Source organism: Anas acuta, chromosome 5 (assembly GCF_963932015.1).
Source record: "Anas acuta chromosome 5, bAnaAcu1.1, whole genome shotgun sequence".
NCBI classification, from domain to species: Eukaryota; Metazoa; Chordata; class Aves; order Anseriformes; family Anatidae; genus Anas; species Anas acuta.
The window spans coordinates 29346499-29367331 of NC_088983.1; the positions used below are offsets into that span (position 1 = coordinate 29346499).

The window sequence follows — 20833 nt, forward strand, 5'->3', positions numbered from 1 at the left end:
ACACAAGTGGGACAAAACAATCAGTGACCAAAACATTTTCTTGTCTGAAAGACGCAGAACAGAGTAATGCAAACAGTGACCAGTAGGACACCATGTGCCAGACAACATTGCTTTGTGCAGTGTCTGCTGTTAAAACACGAACCCAAGAAATCTGAGGCAGATTTTACAGCTTAGGCATGTATGACCTTAGACATGGTAAAACAGCTTACACCACCAGCTGTCTGACAACTCAAGGACAAACGAACTAAGAAGAACATCTTCCTCATTTGGCTGAAGTTTGCTTATATTGCTTTCTGCTGATTGCTTTACAAAGCTAAAAGCTTCTTCTAGGAAGCTGATGTAGTATTGAATTTATCATTAAAAAGGAGAAGTTGCAAAGGGGCTCTCTGAAAGGTTACTAAGTGGAAATGCTCTAACAAGTTTTCTATAGTCCCATAGACAAAGTTTGATCTGATATTCACTGCAACCAACAGCAAAGCTCCCGTTAGCTGTAACTGAGCAGGAACAGGGTGCAATGTGGCTCTTCTAAAGCACTAATGTGATTACATTAAATGCAACTGAGGCTGGAATTAACTCAGTTGCCTAGAAATGGGTGTTCAATACCACCTGAGATGTCTTATCCAGTCCCTCATTTCAATTCCAAAAGGATGTACATCCTGAACAAATTGTGAATGTCTTGGTTATTGCTTCAAGGCACCTCACAGCCTGAGACACAACTGCATAGACAAATGCATAAAGTAATCAATGTCTCTCCTTAAGGTAATGATGTCTATTTTAAGACAGAGAAACCCAACACAAACATATTAATACTATCTGAACACTACAAAGCTGAAGTGATGGTTGGCCATAATGATGGTTTTCTGCTCCTATCAAAGCACTGATCTGATTCCATACATACATAGGATCTTTCTTCCTTATTTCCCTCAAATCTTGAAACCACCTTCTTGAATTCCTTACAATCCACACAAAAATGGACTAAAGCTTGTCAAGACTAAACAGGACTGGTTGAAAGTACAAGCAGAGCTGTCACTGTGTGGAAGACATGACTTTCAAATCAGCAGTTCCAGTGCAGCTGAGTTGCACGTGAAAAGAATAGGATATATATACCATATATAGCTGGACATTTCTTGGACTTATATTGTATGGAAAAACACAGAAAAAAAAAGTCTACAGACTGCTGCATGATAAATTTCCAGTGCTGAGACAAAGGATAAGCAGGAACATCATATCCCACTTGGAAAAAAAAAAACAACTATCTCCATCAGCTGTGTTATTCCTCCTGTGCACTGTCAGAAATTAAAAGGTGAACTAGAACCTACACTGCAAAGAGATGTTCCCTTACTTTATGATTTGTCTCTAGACATTCATGAATTAAAGAAGGCTTGATGCTTTAAAGAGGTGAGTTTTATAGAATACCATCTAGCTTTTCCTGGTATTCTGCTTCCTGTGACATGTAATGCTGACAATGTTATTCAAGCCTTCCAACAACCACACACACACACACACAAAAAAAAACCACCCACCCACAACAAAACCACCATCTCACTGCAGAAGTCTTCCAGTGGAAGAAGGGATGGAGAAAAACATCCCACATTGCAGAACTCCATATTTCCAGCTCTGAAAATTATTCTCTTGGGAAGAAGGATACTACTCAGTCTTGTGGCAGTAACCACTGGCAAATCAAGTAACCACTGGCAACCACTAGCAACAGCACAACAGCAATACTTCAGTCTTATACACAAGGATAACTCAGGCTGAAAAAGGCTGAGTGAAAACAAGAAGTGATTTGGCTTCAGTCAATCACAGTATTTGCCTCATGATTTTTGAAAGGTGACTGAAAACAGAGCAAGCTTTTCCTCTCTCCATTTAACACCTGTTTGGAGTTTAAAACATCTGATATTTATCACAGTAAATTTTTTGTCCTAACATAATGCTATCTTATAAACTGTTTCACACAGCTAGGAGACAACATTTTAAAGATCTTACCTTCCTCTGTTATGATCATTACTGCATAGGCTTTTAATGGTCCATACACTGCCTCAAAATCAGAAAATTCAACAGAAAATGAGTTGTAACTAAGCACCTTGACTACAGGAGGTTCTTTTGGAGCAGGTGGATCTGTAAACAAAAATATTTTTTTTAGTACCTTACTGTCAGGTGAAGATAATTTTTTCAAATAAGGATATATTGTAATAATGACATCATTCAGATCATGCATATTTATCATAAAATCATTTAGGTTTTTAAATACCCTTAAGATCATCAAGTTTAACCATTCACCTAAACATGAACTCCACCACCAGGCCATGTAGCTCAGTGCCACATCCTCACACCTCTTAAATACCTCCAGGGCTGGGGATCCACTATCTCCCTGTGCTGCCTGTTCTAAAGCCCAACCACCCTTTCCATGAAGAAATTCTTCCTGATATCCAATCTAAACCTCCCCTGGCACAACTCCAGGCTGTTTCCTTGCATCCTATCACTTGTCACCTGAGAAAAGAGACCTACATCCACATCACTGCAACCTCATTTCAAGGTGGTTGTAGACAGCGATGAGGTCTCCTCCCTCAGCCTCCTTTTCTCCAGACTAAACAGCCCCAGCTCCCTCAGCTGCTCCTCATGTGCCTTGTTTTCCATCCCCTACATGAGCTTTGTTGCTCTTCTCTGAACGTGTTCCAGCAACTCCATGTCCTTCTTGCAGTGAGAGGCCCGAAAGAGAACACTGCTCAAGGTGCGGCCTCACTAGAGCCGAGTACAGGGGACGATCACATCCCTTGCCCTGCTGGGCACACTAGGTCTGGTACAAGCCAGGATGCCATTGGCCTTCTTGGCCAGCTGGGCACACTGCTGGCTCATGTTCAGCCAACTGTCAACCAATACTCCCAGGGCCTTTTCTGCCAGGCAGCTTTCCAGCCACTCTTCCCCAAGTTTATGTTGCTGCATGGGGTTGTTATGACCCCACGTGCAGCACTGGCATTTAGCCTTGTTGAATGCCATACAACTGGACTCAGATTACAGTTGGCATGAATGTAGCGTTCTTTTCATAATCTGCATGATAATAATAAACTGCATATCAATTATGCTATTCTGCAATTGCACAGTTAATGTTTTGGTCCTGTAAATATCTTCCATTCTCAGATCTCAATGCTTACCTGTAATGCTTGTTTTACATGTTTTCTGCACTGGAGAACTTGTAATACCATTTGAAAAAGTTGTAACAGTAACATTATAGGTTTTGAAATAATCCAAAGGTGATGTTTTGAAGCCTTCTGAACAGGACTGACTCTCTTCTGTTATAACCGAAGAATTAGCAGAATATATTTTAATGATGAAGCCAGAATAGTTACCATAAGGACATTCCCACTTCAGCATTAGGTAAGACATATTAGCCACCGGTTCACACTGAAATGAATTCACTGGGGAAGGAACTGCACAAAAAAAAAAAAAAAAAAGTTTTCTATTTGTGAGCTCTTCTGTGTATAAGCATTTGTAAAACACTGGTATTGCTTTCCACTTTTAAACAGACAAAATTACTGCCTACAAAGAACTTGCCACACAATGAGGAAGAAGAGTATTTAGCATACTAAGTACACAGACCCCCTTCTGTGCCAGTTCCTCTGCAGACAGGTTTACTGAGAAAACTGGGGTTGGATAGGTGTTTGTCAATATCAGCAAAGCTTTCCAATACTGTTCACCCATTGAACACAAACATTTTTAGACTTGTAGTCAAACACTAACTCCCTGTGTAATTACATTAAATGCTTCGTGGCCAAAAAATAATAATAAAAAAAAAAAACTTCCCTTGATATTCCTAATGCCCTCAGTGGCTCACGGATAGCTGGACCGGATCTAACAAAAACTTAATCCGGTCATCTATGCTGTCTCCAGCAACGAATGAGCATGGATACAAAGAAAAGAATGCAGGACTGAAGGATGTAAACATACTAGCATGTAAAGAAGAAGCTATACATGGCCCCATAGGGACGGTAGACAAGAGCACTAGGGTCACTGTACATGTAGAAGGTGACTGGAGTACACACCAATGATCCAAGAGGAAATAAGAGTGAATCCAAAGAAAACGCAAAGGAGGCTGAAAAGAACCACAAGTGACCCTTCAACATGGTGCCAAACAGAGGAAGGGGGAGACCTAGCAGAGAGTTACAGCAGGAGCAGTGTGTGAGCCATTCCAAACAGCCTCTCAGCTGCCCTCTCTCCAGGGAAAGGGAGGGAAACTGCTCCAAGTCCCAGGGGTCACTCTGTGACAGGGGTTCTCGCTCTAGGACAGGACCCCAGGGGTCAGGACAGGACAGACTAAGCCACCTCCTTCAGGACTGGGCTGTAGCTAACCCTGGCAGGACAAGACCTTGTGGTCACCAGTTACAGGAGCACATGCTGCTCGAACCAGCATAAAAGATCCTGGAGACCAAACAACTGAACTAGCTCTGTGAAAGGCAAGACAAGACTCAATAGCCACAAAAGTTTGCTGACAAAGACAAAAGCAGCAGAGGCAGAGCCACACTGGACTCTCTTGCACAAACTAATTAGCATTATGAGAAGCCAAGCAGCACGTTCGAAGTGCCAGAGACACTCATAATGGGTTCATCACGAGGCATCTAGGAAATCTCAGTAAGAACCTGTAAACAGATTCACTTCACCTCAGTTAAACAAAGCAAAGGAAAGGACAAAGCAACGCAACAAGGGGAAAATATCACAGTGCTTAGCATAACGAACATAGGATCACCTCCATCTTCACCACTCTGCTGAGGAGCTGAGTGGAGCAGCATAGACAAGAGCCACCCAGCAGTGCTGCCACGACTCAGCCACAACCAAACATCCTTCCAATGGGTGAAGTTCTCCAGGCAAAATACACCATGCGGGAGCCCTTCAAAACAAGGGTGCGAAGCCCAAAACCAGAAGTAAGAGAAAGCGAAACCATGTTCCACACAACCTCTGTCCGCACAAGCATGACCAACAAGAGGTGGGCAGTGTGTAGCACCTATGCCTGCAGCAGTATTTCACCCGCCAGGCAGAGCCCTGGGCTGCACAGCACAACACGACCCACAAAAACATGACTGCAAGCACCTGAGACTTACTTGTATACTGGCTTATGGACGCTCCTTCTCCTTCTGTCTGACCATCAGCCGCTACAGCAAATACCGTGAAATTGTAGTTTGTCCCTGGGATTAAGTCATCAATATCAGCTTTCTTGACATTTGACGTCTTGTTCCAAACAGAGGTACCATTTGCAACCTCTATCCTGTATGTGTAGGGGTCCGAAGGATTGTCGTTCAACTCCCATGTCAAGTTGACAAAAGTCTCACCAACATCCACTACCTGGAGATCAAGAACTTGGCTGGGCCCTGGAAAGGCAAGACAACAATCCATCAACCTCTAACAACATCTGCTGGCAAACAGGGACAGAAAAAACTAAGGCACACCACTGCTTCACTCTTGTCATGCCACTCGTCGTTCAGAGTGCAGGGGCACCCAGCAACAGCACCAGATGCTCCAAGAGGCTTGTCCATCAACGGGCTTGTACAGGAAAACTTCAAAAAAGAATAGTCATCTTGAGTGGCCTCCATCTCCACTTTGCCCTCCAAAGCCTGAGTGTATGACAACATTGTGTCAGCATTCCAAAGCTAGAAAAGTGGTCAGGAAGATGAGGGCCAAGCAGGAGATAGGGAAGGAAGGCAATTAAAACAAAAAACAAAATCAGATCTGGACAAATGTTTCTGCTGCACTCTAACCTCCCACGCTTGGCATACAGCCCACATCAGGCTCCAGCACCAAAACATCCCCTCTGTCCACAGCCATACTGAACTACAAGCCTCTCACAGCAAGGCAGAGCCCCGAGCTGCACAGCACAACACAGCCCACCACTAACATGACTGCAAGCAGCTGAGACTTACTTGTATACTGGCTTATGGACGCTCCTTCTCCTTCCGTCTGCTCATCAGCCGCTACTGCAAAAACCGTGAAACTGTAGTTTGTCCCTGGGATTAACTCGGTAATTTCAGCTTCCTTGACATTTGATGTCACGTTCCTAACATTTGCAATCTCTATCCTGTACGTGTAGGAGTCTGAAGCACTGTCGTTCACCTCCCATGTCAAGTTGACAAATGTCACACCAACATCCACTACCTGGAGATCAACTTTGCTGGGCTCTGGAAACGCAAGAAAATAAACTGTCAAGACAGAGAAATACAGACAGTGCAAAAACCACAGCAACATTTTGCTATTCCACACAGATTAAATGTTGACTGTAACCATTCAGCACTTGTCCAGTATCAATGCCCTGCTGCCAATATCCAGGGACATATCTCAGGAAAGGACACAGAAATTTTGGAGGAGATTCTCTTTAGTTTATTTCACACACTGAAATTACTTGTTTCCACAACGGCTTCCCAGACAGGTAAACAGATGGAATTCAGGGAAGGAAGCAGAATGCAGGACAGCGTTGGTCTGTTAGCTCAAGACTATGCCCGTGAGCGTCTTAATCTGAGCTTCCCAGCACAGCCTCTCGGGGACACCAGAAGGAAACTTTGCAGGCAACAGTGGCCTGCACTGGGGGGTCGAGGTCAGCAAGTCTAAAGCAGCACAAACACCGGGCAGACAAGACTCACCTTGGGCAGCTTAGACAAGCTCTGCTGAGTAGAAGCAGCTCCAGGACATGCTGCCCCTAATTGCTCTATATATGGACGCTGCGGGTTCCCCATCCACATCCTGAGCTCAACACAGAAGAAAGCTCTTCTCCCATCTGACCCTCTGATCTTGGGAAAAGGTGCCAGAGAATAAAGCAGACAGAGCTGGCACTGCTCTTGATAATGCGGTCCTAGGCAATGGCACAGCTCACAGAAGCCCTGGGCCATGGGCCTCTGCAGACAGCTCAAAACAAGCTTCAAGATCAGTAACTCTCTGTGATCCTGGGCACTGGATCCTAGCACAACACAGCCCCACATAAACCTGATGACAACCTGCACCAAGAGGTGCTGTATGGGGCCCATTCAGCCCTGATGTCCAGGCAAGGTCATGCTGTTGTAGCATCTGGATTTCTACATAGCTCATCAGCTTGGGCATTCAACAAGGCTAACTGCTCCACAGGCAGCTCTCACAGTCTCAGACCTTTACCTTTTTAACAAGGACAGCCTGACATTCATGCCCACAGGAGCCTGGAGTAAAGCAACACAGCAATGCAAAACAGTAAGAAGTTGGAAATATAAGGAGAAAAAGCAAGGCTCTGTTACAAACTGCTTGTTTAGGCACTGCAGGTGAGAGGCACCAGTTCCTTACTTGTACACTGGCTTTTGGGCTCTCCTTCTCCTTCCGTCTGATTATCAGCCGCTACTGCAAAAACCGTGAAACTGTAACATGTCCCTGGGATTAAGTCATCAATATCAGCTTTCTTGACATTTGACGTCTCGTTCCAAACGGAGGTACCATTTGAAACCTCTATCCTGTATGTGTAGGGGTCCAAAGGATTGTCGTTCACCTCCCATGTCAAGTTGACAGATGTCTCACCAACATCCACTACCTGGAGATCAAGAACTCTGTTGGGCCCTGGAAAGGCAAGACAACAATCCATCAACCCCTAACAACATCTGCTTGCAAACAGGGACAGAAAAAACAAACAAACAAACAAACACAAAAACAAAGGCATTCCACTGCTTGACTCCCTTCATGCCACTCGTCATTCCGAGTGCAGGGGCACTCAGCAACAGCAGCAGATGCTCCCAGAGGCTCATCCATCAATAGGCCTGGAAGGCAAGAGTAAGGAAAAGGCGTCTCCAGTGGGATTCATCTCCCACTCACATTTAGAAGCAGGAACACACACCAACACCATGCCAGCGCTCCCAGGGCTCCTCTTCGGAGCCCAGAGAGGTGTGCAGGAAAGAGACAAGTGTGCAGATGAAGGTGCCAAAGACGACGGTGGTGCTCCTCGGCACAGCCCAAGCTAAGGAAGCTGAATGATTGCTGGAAGAGAAACAGAAATGATCACCCAGGACCAGGACCACCCTGCTCCTTTTCCACTGCTCAGGCCCCAACCTCACTCCGGGACAAGGAGAACAGGGAACACCTCCCCACAACCTCTCTGCGGCACTCTGTTCTCTGTGCCTCTGCCAACTGTCAGTCACCAGTCATCACCGACAGGCAGCGTGGACAGATTCTGGGAATCAACGGCAAAGCCATGAGCACATTCACACATGCATTTCTGGGCAACACAAATGACAAGAGCCAGCATCGGTTTCCTTTGATATGCAGCATGGGGAAAGACCAGGCTGTGCTACAGCCTCGCAGGCCAGCTCAAAAACTGGCCCTTCAACACCGTGCATCCAGACGTAGGACACCCAGCACAGCAAGGTGCTGAATGGCCAAGGCAGTTCTCCTCAACTAGCGTGGCCCAAAACTCACGCTCCTGCTGCAGCCTGATGGCAGACACGGGACCCAAATCACAGAAACTCCCCACGTGCAATCTGCTTTGTGCATGGGCGCATTGAAAACAGGTGTCTGAAGCCCACAGCTGCTAACATTTTTTATAAAAATCTATTTTAATAGAGTTTGACAATAAAATAAAATAGAATTTCAAAATGCAATTTAAAAATTTAAAATAGAAATTTTTTTAAAAAAATGTCTATTTCCCCTCCAAACTTAGGAAAGATAGGATCTCAAAAAAAAATCTCTATGCTGCAAGCTTTAGCGACTGGTTTCACCAACTGCTTACTGTCAAGGTTATGCTTCTTCTGCATTCTAACCCCCCCACGCTTGGCATACAGCCCACATCAGGCTCCAGCACCAAAACGTCCCCTCTGTCCATAGCCATACTGAACTACAAGCCTCACACAGCAAGGCAGAGCCCCGAGCTGCACAGCACAACACAGCCCACCACTAACACGACTGCAAGCAGCTGAGACTTACTTGTATACCGGCTTATGGACGCTCCTTCTCCTTCTGTCTGACCATCAGCCACTACTGCAAATACCGTGAAACTGTAGTTTGTCCCTGGGATTAAGTCATCAATATCAGCTTTCTTGACATTTGACATCTTGTTCCAAACGGAGGTACCATTTGAAACCTCTATCCTATAGGTGTAGGTGTCCGAAGCACTGTCGTTCACCTCCCATGTCAATTTGACAAATGTCACACCAACATCCTCTGCTGTGAGATTCAGAACTTGGCTGGGCCCTGGAAAGGCAAGACAACAATCCATCAACCTCTAAGAATATCTGATGACAATTGGGGACAAAAAAAAACACAACACAAAAACACAGGCACGCCACTGCTTCACTCCCTTCATGCCACTCGTCATTCCGAGTGCAGGGGCACTCAGCAACAGCAGCAGATGCTCCCAGAGGCTCATCCATCAACAGGCCTGGAAGGCAAGAGTAAGGAAAAGGCGTCTCCAGTGGGATTCAACTCCCACTCACATTTAGAAGCAGGAGCACACACCAACACCGTGCAAGTGCTCCTAGGGCTCCTCTTCGGAGCCCAGAGAGGTGTGCAGGAAAGAGACAAGTGTGCAGATGAAGGTGCCAAAGACGACGGTGGTGCACCTCGGCACAGCCCGAGGTAAAGGAAGCTAAATGATTGCTGGAAGAGAAACAGAAATGATCACCCAGGACCACCCTGCTCCTTTTCCACTGCTCAGGCCCCAACCTCACTCCGGGACAAGGAGAACAGGGAACACCTCCCCACAACCTCTCTGCGGCACTCTGTTCTCTGTGCCTCTGCCAACTGTCAGTCACCAGTCATCACCGACAGGCAGCGTGGACAGATTCTGGGAATCAACGGCAAAGCCATGAGCACATTCACACATGCATTTCTGGGCAACACAAATGACAAGAGCCAGCATCGGTTTCCTTTGATATGCAGCATGGGGAAAGACCAGGCTGTGCTACAGCCTCGCAGGCCAGCTCAAAACCTGGCCCTTCAACACCGTGCATCTAGACGTAGGACACCCAGCACAGCAAGGTGCTGAATGGCCAAGGCAGTTCTCCTCAACTAGCGTGGCCCAAAACTCACGCTCCTGCTGCAGCCTGATGGCAGACACGGGACCCAAATCACAGAAACTCCCCACGTGCAATCTGCTTTGTGCATGGGCGCATTGAAAACAGGTGTCTGAAGCCCACAGCTGCTAACATTTTTTATAAAAATCTATTTTAATAGAGTTTGACAATAAAATAAAATAGAATTTCAAAATGCAATTTAAAAATTTAAAATAGAAATTTTTTTAAAAAAATGTCTATTTCCCCTCCAAACTTAGGAAAGATAGGATCTCAAAAAAAAATCTCTATGCTGCAAGCTTTAGCGACTGGTTTCACCAACTGCTTACTGTCAAGGTTATGCTTCTTCTGCATTCTAACCCCCCCACGCTTGGCATACAGCCCACATCAGGCTCCAGCACCAAAACGTCCCCTCTGTCCATAGCCATACTGAACTACAAGCCTCACACAGCAAGGCAGAGCCCCGAGCTGCACAGCACAACACAGCCCACCACTAACACGACTGCAAGCAGCTGAGACTTACTTGTATACCGGCTTATGGACGCTCCTTCTCCTTCTGTCTGACCATCAGCCGCTACTGCAAATACCGTGAAACTGTAGTTTGTCCCTGGGATTAAGTCATCAATATCAGCTTTCTTGACATTTGACATCTTGTTCCAAACGGAGGTACCATTTGAAACCTCTATCCTATAGGTGTAGGTGTCCGAAGCACTGTCGTTCACCTCCCATGTCAATTTGACAAATGTCACACCAACATCCACTACCTGGAGATCAACTTTGCTGGGCTCTGGAAATGCAAGAAAATAAACTGTCAAGACAGAGAAATACAGACAGTGCAAAAACCACAGCAACATTTTGCTATTCCACACAGATTAAATGTTGACTGTAACCATTCAGCACTTGTCCAGTATCAATGCCCTGCTGCCAATATCCAGGGACATATCTCAGGAAAGGACACAGAAATTTTGGAGGAGATTCTCTTTAGTTTATTTCACACACTGAAATTACTTGTTTCCACAACGGCTTCCCAGACAGGTAAACAGATGGAATTCAGGGAAGGAAGCAGAATGCAGGACAGCGTTGGTCTGTTAGCTCAAGACTATGCCCGTGAGCGTCTTAATCTGAGCTTCCCAGCACAGCCTCTCGGGGACACCAGAAGGAAACTTTGCAGGCAACAGTGGCCTGCACTGGGGGGTCGAGGTCAGCAAGTCTAAAGCAGCACAAACACCGGGCAGACAAGACTCACCTTGGGCAGCTTAGACAAGCTCTGCTGAGTAGAAGCAGCTCCAGGACATGCTGCCCCTAATTGCTCTATATATGGACGCTGCCGGTTCCCCATCCACATCCTGAGCTCAACACAGAAGAAAGCTCTTCTCCCATCTGACCCTCTGATCTTGGGAAAAGGTGCCAGAGAATAAAGCAGACAGAGCTGGCACTGCTCTTGATAATGCGGTCCTAGGCAATGGCACAGCTCACAGAAGCCCTGGGCCATGGGCCTCTGCAGACAGCTCAAAACAAGCTTCAAGATCAGTAACTCTCTGTGATCCTGGGCACTGGATCCTAGCACAACACAGCCCCACATAAACCTGATGACAACCTGCACCAAGAGGTGCTGTATGGGGCCCATTCAGCCCTGATGTCCAGGCAAGGTCATGCTGTTGTAGCATCTGGATTTCTACATAGCTCATCAGCTTGGGCATTCAACAAGGCTAACTGCTCCACAGGCAGCTCTCACAGTCTCAGACCTTTACCTTTTTAACAAGGACAGCCTGACATTCATGCCCACAGGAGCCTAGAGTAAAGCAACACAGCAATGCAAAACAGTAAGAAGTTGGAAATATAAGGAGAAAAAGCAAGGCTCTGTTACAAACTGCTTGTTTAGGCACTGCAGGTGAGAGGCACCAGTTCCTTACTTGTACACTGGCTTTTGGGCTCTCCTTCTCCTTCCGTCTGATTATCAGCCGCTACTGCAAAAACCGTGAAACTGTAACATGTCCCTGGGATTAAGTCATCAATATCAGCTTTCTTGACATTTGACGTCTCGTTCCAAACGGAGGTACCATTTGAAACCTCTATCCTGTATGTGTAGGGGTCCAAAGGATTGTCGTTCACCTCCCATGTCAAGTTGACAGATGTCTCACCAACATCCACTACCTGGAGATCAAGAACTCTGTTGGGCCCTGGAAAGGCAAGACAACAATCCATCAACCTCTAACAACATCTGCTTGCAAACAGGGACAGAAAAAACAAACAAACAAACAAACACAAAAACAAAGGCATTCCACTGCTTGACTCCCTTCATGCCACTCGTCATTCCGACTGCAGGGGCACTCAGCAACAGCAGCAGATGCTCCCAGAGGCTCATCCATCAATAGGCCTGGAAGGCAAGAGTAAGGAAAAGGCGTCTCCAGTGGGATTCAACTCCCACTCACATTTAGAAGCAGGAACACACACCAACACCATGCCAGCGCTCCCAGGGCTCCTCTTCGGAGCCCAGAGAGGTGTGCAGGAAAGAGACAAGTGTGCAGATGAAGGTGCCAAAGACGACGGTGGTGCTCCTCGGCACAGCCCAAGCTAAGGAAGCTGAATGATTGCTGGAAGAGAAACAGAAATGATCACCCAGGACCAGGACCACCCTGCTCCTTTTCCACTGCTCAGGCCCCAACCTCACTCCGGGACAAGGAGAACAGGGAACACCTCCCCACAACCTCTCTGCGGCACTCTGTTCTCTGTGCCTCTGCCAACTGTCAGTCACCAGTCATCACCGACAGGCAGCGTGGACAGATTCTGGGAATCAACGGCAAAGCCATGAGCACATTCACACATGCATTTCTGGGCAACACAAATGACAAGAGCCAGCATCGGTTTCCTTTGATATGCAGCATGGGGAAAGACCAGGCTGTGCTACAGCCTCGCAGGCCAGCTCAAAACCTGGCCCTTCAACACCGTGCATCCAGACGTAGGACACCCAGCACAGCAAGGTGCTGAATGGCCAAGGCAGTTCTCCTCAACTAGCGTGGCCCAAAACTCACGCTCCTGCTGCAGCCTGATGGCAGACACGGGACCCAAATCACAGAAACTCCCCACGTGCAATCTGCTTTGTGCATGGGCGCATTGAAAACAGGTGTCTGAAGCCCACAGCTGCTAACATTTTTTATAAAAATCTATTTTAATAGAGTTTGACAATAAAATAAAATAGAATTTCAAAATGCAATTTAAAAATTTAAAATAGAAATTTTTTTAAAAAAATGTCTATTTCCCCTCCAAACTTAGGAAAGATAGGATCTCAAAAAAAAATCTCTATGCTGCAAGCTTTAGCGACTGGTTTCACCAACTGCTTACTGTCAAGGTTATGCTTCTTCTGCATTCTAACCCCCCCACGCTTGGCATACAGCCCACATCAGGCTCCAGCACCAAAACGTCCCCTCTGTCCATAGCCATACTGAACTACAAGCCTCACACAGCAAGGCAGAGCCCCGAGCTGCACAGCACAACACAGCCCACCACTAACACGACTGCAAGCAGCTGAGACTTACTTGTATACCGGCTTATGGACGCTCCTTCTCCTTCTGTCTGACCATCAGCCGCTACTGCAAATACCGTGAAACTGTAGTTTGTCCCTGGGATTAAGTCATCAATATCAGCTTTCTTGACATTTGATGTCTTGTTCCTACGGGAGGTACCATTTACAACCTCTATCCTATAGGTGTAGGTGTCCGAAGCACTATCGTTCACCTCCCATGTCAATTTGACAAATGTCACACCAACATCCTCTGCTGTGAGATTCAGAACTTGGCTGGGCCCTGAAAAGGCAAGACAACAATCCATCAACCTCTAAGAATATCTGATGACAATTGGGGACAAAAAAAAACACAACACAAAAACACAGGCACGCCACTGCTTCACTCCCTTCATGCCACTCGTCATTCCGAGTGCAGGGGCACTCAGCAACAGCAGCAGATGCTCCCAGAGGCTCATCCATCAACAGGCCTGGAAGGCAAGAGTAAGGAAAAGGCGTCTCCAGTGGGATTCAACTCCCACTCACATTTAGAAGCAGGAGCACACACCAACACCGTGCAAGTGCTCCTAGGGCTCCTCTTCGGAGCCCAGAGAGGTGTGCAGGAAAGAGACAAGTGTGCAGATGAAGGTGCCAAAGACGACGGTGGTGCACCTCGGCACAGCCCGAGGTAAAGGAAGCTAAATGATTGCTGGAAGAGAAACAGAAATGATCACCCAGGACCAGGACCACCCTGCTCCTTTTCCACTGCTCAGGCCCCAACCTCACTCCGGGACAAGGAGAACAGGGAACACCTCCCCACAACCTCTCTGCGGCACTCTGTTCTCTGTGCCTCTGCCAACTGTCAGTCACCAGTCATCACCGACAGGCAGCGTGGACAGATTCTGGGAATCAACGGCAAAGCCATGAGCACATTCACACATGCATTTCTGGGCAACACAAATGACAGGAGCCAGCATCGGTTTCCTTTGATATGCAGCATGGGGAAAGACCAGGCTGTGCTACAGCCTCGCAGGCCAGCTCAAAAACTGGCCCTTCAACACCGTGCATCCAGACGTAGGACACCCAGCACAGCAAGGTGCTGAATGGCCAAGGCAGTTCTCCTCAACTAGCGTGGCCCAAAGCTCACGCTCCTGCTGCAGCCTGATGGCAGACACGGGACCCAAATCACAGAAACTCCCCACGTGCAATCTGCTTTGTGCATGGGCGCATTGAAAACAGGTGTCTGAAGCCCACAGCTGCTAACATTTTTTATAAAAATCTATTTTAATAGAGTTTGACAATAAAATAAAATAGAATTTCAAAATGCAATTTAAAAATTTAAAATAGAAATTTTTTTAAAAAAATGTCTATTTCCCCTCCAAACTTAGGAAAGATAGGATCTCAAAAAAAAATCTCTATGCTGCAAGCTTTAGCGACTGGTTTCACCAACTGCTTACTGTCAAGGTTATGCTTCTTCTGCATTCTAACCCCCCCACGCTTGGCATACAGCCCACATCAGGCTCCAGCACCAAAACGTCCCCTCTGTCCATAGCCATACTGAACTACAAGCCTCACACAGCAAGGCAGAGCCCCGAGCTGCACAGCACAACACAGCCCACCACTAACACGACTGCAAGCAGCTGAGACTTACTTGTATACCGGCTTATGGACGCTCCTTCTCCTTCTGTCTGACCATCAGCCGCTACTGCAAATACCGTGAAACTGTAGTTTGTCCCTGGGATTAAGTCATCAATATCAGCTTTCTTGACATTTGACATCTTGTTCCAAACGGAGGTACCATTTGAAACCTCTATCCTATAGGTGTAGGTGTCCGAAGCACTGTCGTTCACCTCCCATGTCAATTTGACAAATGTCACACCAACATCCTCTGCTGTGAGATTCAGAACTTGGCTGGGCCCTGAAAAGGCAAGACAACAATCCATCAACCTCTAAGAATATCTGATGACAATTGGGGACAAAAAAAAACACAACACAAAAACACAGGCACGCCACTGCTTCACTCCCTTCATGCCACTCGTCATTCCGAGTGCAGGGGCACTCAGCAACAGCAGCAGATGCTCCCAGAGGCTCATCCATCAACAGGCCTGGAAGGCAAGAGTAAGGAAAAGACGTCTCCTGAAGACTCACTTCATCTCAAAGATTAAAACTGTCTTGGTGCAACTGTGGTGACTTCCATACCTTATTTGTCAACTTTATGCAAGCTGCTGAGAAAGAATTGCACATATAATTTTTTTATTTATTCGTTTTTCCCTGAGCTAGCTATCCTAAAGGAAGAGCTGCAAGATTCACAAAACTCTCCTCTAGATCCAAGGTAGGTTATTTCAGCTGTACTCTATAGCATATATATTTCAAATCTTTAGGTCACATATTTGAACTGCTGCAGCTGTACTGTAAAAATTTGCCATAATCAGCAGGGAAGGGAACCCAAATCTAATGGTGATAAAACTATTTCAAGGCCATTCTACAATCACATTGTTCAGTTACACTCTTAGTCAGTTGTGTAGGTAATTTTTTTTTTTTTGCTCATTCTCTACTTCAGTAAAGCAGTTGGATCCACTTCCTGCCACGATCCTTGCACTGTGAACTATAGTTCGGACTTAAAATGCTAACATAGGGTAAAAGCACAGAATACACTAAAGGTTCACATCCCGGTGGCATTCCAAATCACTTACTTGTTACACTGTTCTGATCAACAGGTAGTGGCATGTCCCCTGATGATCTTTTGTTCCTACTTGGAGAATTTACTGATAAATCATAATTACTACTGGCTCCCATTTCTGCAATTAAGTTTTTTGATCTGCAATCCTCAGTACCTGAAAGAAAAAAAAATACAAGGCAGTAAATATCTTTACAAAACTTCTGGATTCCCCATGTGAAAAAATACAGCCATTTACAGATACCCTGCAGAGACCCAGTCTCCTCTGTTTTTTTAATCTGTTCTCCTACAGAGATTTCATTGGACGTTTCCTGTTTTTACCACTTTTAACTTTTGTTAGACAATTTATGTTAGATTAAGAAATTGCCACATGGCTTCAGGTATTCAGTGACTCAACTCATAGTTTGAATGAAGGCTACCATGAGCTGCTCTGTATAGTTTTTTTAAAAAAACTTAGAAGTACAGTCTGTATGTGCATTGTTATTATGTAAAGCTAACTGCTTTACTCAACCTGCCATAGCAACTTTATTTCTTTGCCTCAGTGTATGACAGTAAAAAAAAAAATAAAAAATCTGGTATTCACATACTGTTTCCCATAAGGCAGATATGATATAGTTACAAAAAACTTTAGGTTGACATAGTGCAGCCCAATGTGAGCAGAGAGTTGATTCAGCTCTTTCAGTGAGAATACACAGAAAAACTGCTATCTTAGTTGAAGCTGTGATATTGTTACATGAGCAATACGCACTGCAAGCATGCTTAGGAAAGGTGATTGTGAGCATCAGGATTTCTAGTCCTGGAGCATGGGTTTGGACAGAATCCCAACAGAACAGTTGTTTCTCAGTTTAATCAAAACTGATACGCATGCAGGTTCACATGAAACTGAAAGCAAAGAAAATACTATGAGCCAAACTCACTCACAGTTCAAAGCTCCTTCAGAACTATATACAGTTTAAAGCAGTATAAAATGTGAGTTTGTCTCTCCCATTTTAGTTTGGTCCTGAAACTTAAGGGCTAACTCATTTAAGTCTGATGTTTGGTATTAAGGTAGATCTCATCTGCAAGTAATTTTGGAAATTAGTGACACATGAAGCGTTGTCATCTCGGTAAGCACAGCAGTTGCTATACCTACTTCAAAAAATCCTTGGATCATTATTTTGGGAGTCATTTTTGCTCCAAGTTGTTTGTTTTGATGTATATTTTCCTCTTTCTTTGTTAAACCTGTACTTGATTTTACCAGAACCCTTTACAAACTGAAAAGCAAAAATGGATTAAAATGCTCATTTATGTCCTTAGATATCCTTAAATGCACTGCTTGAATTATGGTGACCAAATGGGAGTTTATATTTCTGAATGCTTTTTATAAAAAGTAATTTCAGCAGGTTTTTTTAAATAGTTAGATGATGCTCTTTGACCTTTCTAAAGAAAAAGAGGACAGCAAAAGTTAAGTACAAAAAAAAGAATACATAATTGAGTAACAGAATAATACTTACAGACAATTGTACATCTGACCTAGAAAACAAAAAGAAATAAATTAAAACTTTAAAACTACTGGAGGCTCAAATAAAATAAGGACTGTTTAAGTAACAGGTAGTACAAAAAAAAAAAGTTTTAAAAAGAAAGTATTGTTTCACTATACACTTCTCAACCTGCAAAAGAAATACCTAAAAATCTATTAACAAAAACAACACCGAAAACATTCTGATCAATTAGAGAGAAAAAGTAAGCATGCTGGTAAAATGTTAGTTTCCACATTTTTTTCCCTCTAACCAAACTTTATTTTGTCAAAAACCTGGCTTGGCATAAGGTGGTTATTTTGCACATAGAAATTTAAAAACAAACCCCAGATCTTAATTAAGAAACTTAAGTTACCCTCAATACCATCCCACAAAAAGAGGCAGATGAGACTGATAAGGTTTTTATTCACAGGGATTTTTCTTTCATCCTATGGCTGCATAAACTTTATTATTACTTCTCACAAAAGAGCATTTTGCATTTTCTGAAACAATTCAGTGAAGTCAAAATTCAAAACATTTAGCATATATTCTTAATATCCTACGAGGAGCGGCTGAGGGAGCTGGGCTTGTTCAGCCTGGAGAAGAGGAGGCTCAGGGGTGACCTTATTGCTCTCTACAGGTACCTTAAAGGAGGCTGTAGCGAGGTGGGGGTTGGTCTGTTCTCCCACGTGCCTGTCACGGGAATTTTAGATTGGATGTTAGGAAGAAATTCTTTAATGAAAGGGTTGTTAGGCATTGGAACGGGCTGCCCAGGGAAGTGTTTGGGTCACCATCCCTGGAGGTCTTTAAAAGATGTTTATATGTAGAGCTTAGGGATATGGTTTAGTGGAGGACTTGTTAGTGTTAGGTCAGAGGTTGGACTCGATGATCTTGAGGTCTCTTCCAACCTAGAAATTCTGTGATTCTGTGATATGTACACATAAAATAGCAGCAGCTGCCTATTAACTGCAACCTAAAACTAGTCTGCTACAAACACTGACAGGAACACAAGAATTTTGCTTTGAAAACGTTTTTAGTCTTTCAACTTCGTGCTTTTCCTCCCAGGTAAGCTATTCCCCTTCCTGCTAGTCCCCACACAAACTGCCCTCTAAATTGTTTTCTTCATCTCCCGCCAGGTGGCAGCACAAAATGCTCCTCAAAGAGCGCACTAAAAGCACCAGATAGGGGTCTGAAGGCACTTGAGAGAAAGATAGTGATTTCCAGCTGACACCAACCGACTGCGGCAGTTACTTTTGTCAGTCAACAAACAAAAGACTGCTTCAGCAGTCGTAGAAAATTAAATACAACCATTCACCTCACAAAGATGCACGTTAGAAGGTAAAGGCAAGCAGGGAGATCTACACATCCCTATAACACACGGGGCCCCAGCACAGTGCTAAGGACCAGAAGATAATGGTTCCCTTGTGCCACGAGGGCTTGCAGGCACAAGAGGTTTCTGGCCACACACCTCCGGGTCTTCCAGCATTATGGTGTGGGCAATCGGAGACTGTCTCCATCCCCAACTCCTCGGGTGGTGCCAGAAGAAGGGCTGGCCCTCAAAATGCATTGTTTCTAGAAAATCCAGTTTAGCTTTATGCTGGATGGTGCCTTACCCACGCAAAGCACTAAGCCTTCTGATAGCAAAGGTTGACACATTTACCTGAAGCACTTCAGGTTTTCTCTCATTTTCTTTTTCCACTGTTTTCTTAGACAAAGTTGCTACCACCCAACAACGTGATGAGTAAGCAACGGCCCTGAGCAACCTGCCCCTGGTGACCCTGCTTCAGGTGTGTGTGGGGGTAGATTTGATCATCTCTGGGGTCCCTTCCACCCTCGCCCATTCCATTTCTGAGCTTCCACAAGCTAACTAGAAATAAGCGGCTATATCGTGACAACACAATGTAGAGCCTGAATCCCAAACAGCTCGCCCCTCAGCTCTGCTGTTGCCACAACCAGCTCCAGCAGCAACAGGGTTACAGGCCCTGGCAGACACACTCTCAAAAAGTTAGAGGATACCATTAGGTCTTGCTCTTCATATAAATGGCTACAAAAAGCATTCTGCAAAGGTGAGGTAGACAAGCTGACTAGAAGAAACACAGCAGAAGGAAATCCTTCAGCTTAACAACAGTGAGAAACGCAGCAGAAGAGACTGCGATGGTGTCAGTGCTGCAGCAAAATGTTTGGCTGCACTTCCTAAGCAAAAAAGTGCTTGTAAGAGATAAAGAACCAACTCCTGATCTTCTCCAGTGCAGTCCTACAGACAACGCAGGGCACAAAGGACAATCGGTACTCGGGTTCACATCTCCTACATACAAATGTAATACTTGCTTAATACAAATGTCAACCTTGCTGAATATTTGAGAGCCCAGCCAAATCGCTAGGCCTATAGGAAGTGAAGAAACGTGTTCATTTGCACTCAGGTCAAGAGTCCTTCTGTATTCTTTCACAAACAAGTGGCCAAGGAAGAAGTGACTACAAAGGAAAAAGCCACTCAAAGGCAGGAAAACAGCCCTGTGCAGCATTCCAAGTACAAGTGCTGAGCTACCTGGAAACAGCTGCTGAGTGACAGCAAAAGGTGAGATTCCCTGAAATGCAGGGCCATCTAGAAGAAAAGCCAGAAAGATGCTGTGCTTAATATGAAAAGGAAATTGTAAACGGGAAAAGAACAAAGAAAAATGAAACAGAACTGTGTATGTCACAGTGATTTCTACAGCCCCACAGGCAAAATAGCAAAAGCCTCACATCACACACAACTTGTCCTTAAGTTATTCTCTCTTCTGTAAAACCACTTGGAGATGCCAGTGTTCTTGAATTTTTAAGTTTCTCAGTTCCTTCTCCCTAAAGTTCAAGTTCAGGTGTAGAGCATCCTTCCTGAGCAACAGGAACAGACATCAGATGACTGAGAAATAGCTATGCCACTACCAAGCCCCCCAGTACCCCTGCTTACAAACTTCCCCATTTCTTCCCTGCCTGCCCAAACAATACGCACGTTGATCCCTGGTTTACTCCCAGCTCTGACCATCTGATCTAACAGCAACTTACTACCAAGCTGCCACGAACTCAGTTGTACAGTCATGCGTTGGTTTTGTTAATGATGTTCAAGCAACAAAAGGAAAGTTGTGCTAAAACTTCTGTCTTGTGATGATCGAACGTCTTCCTGGCA

General features: G+C 45.0%; 1 protein-coding gene across 12 annotated transcripts in view; it reads right to left on the reverse strand.

The window, feature by feature from the left end:
* PTPRJ (protein tyrosine phosphatase receptor type J) overlaps positions 1–20833 on the reverse strand; it is a 74398-nt gene that overhangs the window by 11475 nt on the left and 42090 nt on the right. For 2 of the 12 annotated variants that reach the window (XM_068683496.1, XM_068683495.1), the window contains exons 2-13: positions 17668–17686; positions 16191–16331; positions 15149–15415; positions 13535–13801; positions 11912–12178; positions 10522–10785; positions 8914–9180; positions 7291–7557; positions 5910–6164; positions 5094–5360; positions 3153–3428; positions 1987–2118 (exon numbers count right to left, since the gene is read on the reverse strand). In XM_068683496.1, the coding sequence (XP_068539597.1) occupies positions 1987–2118; positions 3153–3428; positions 5094–5360; positions 5910–6164; positions 7291–7557; positions 8914–9180; positions 10522–10785; positions 11912–12178; positions 13535–13801; positions 15149–15415; positions 16191–16331; positions 17668–17686 (2689 nt within the window). Of the gene's footprint in view, positions 1–1986; positions 2119–3152; positions 3429–5093; positions 5361–5909; positions 6165–7290; positions 7558–8913; positions 9181–10521; positions 10786–11911; positions 12179–13534; positions 13802–15148; positions 15416–16190; positions 16332–16922; positions 16972–17667; positions 17687–20833 lie in introns of those variants that run through there. The other 10 variants (XM_068683497.1, XM_068683502.1, XM_068683499.1 and 7 more) reach the window with 10 other exon arrangements.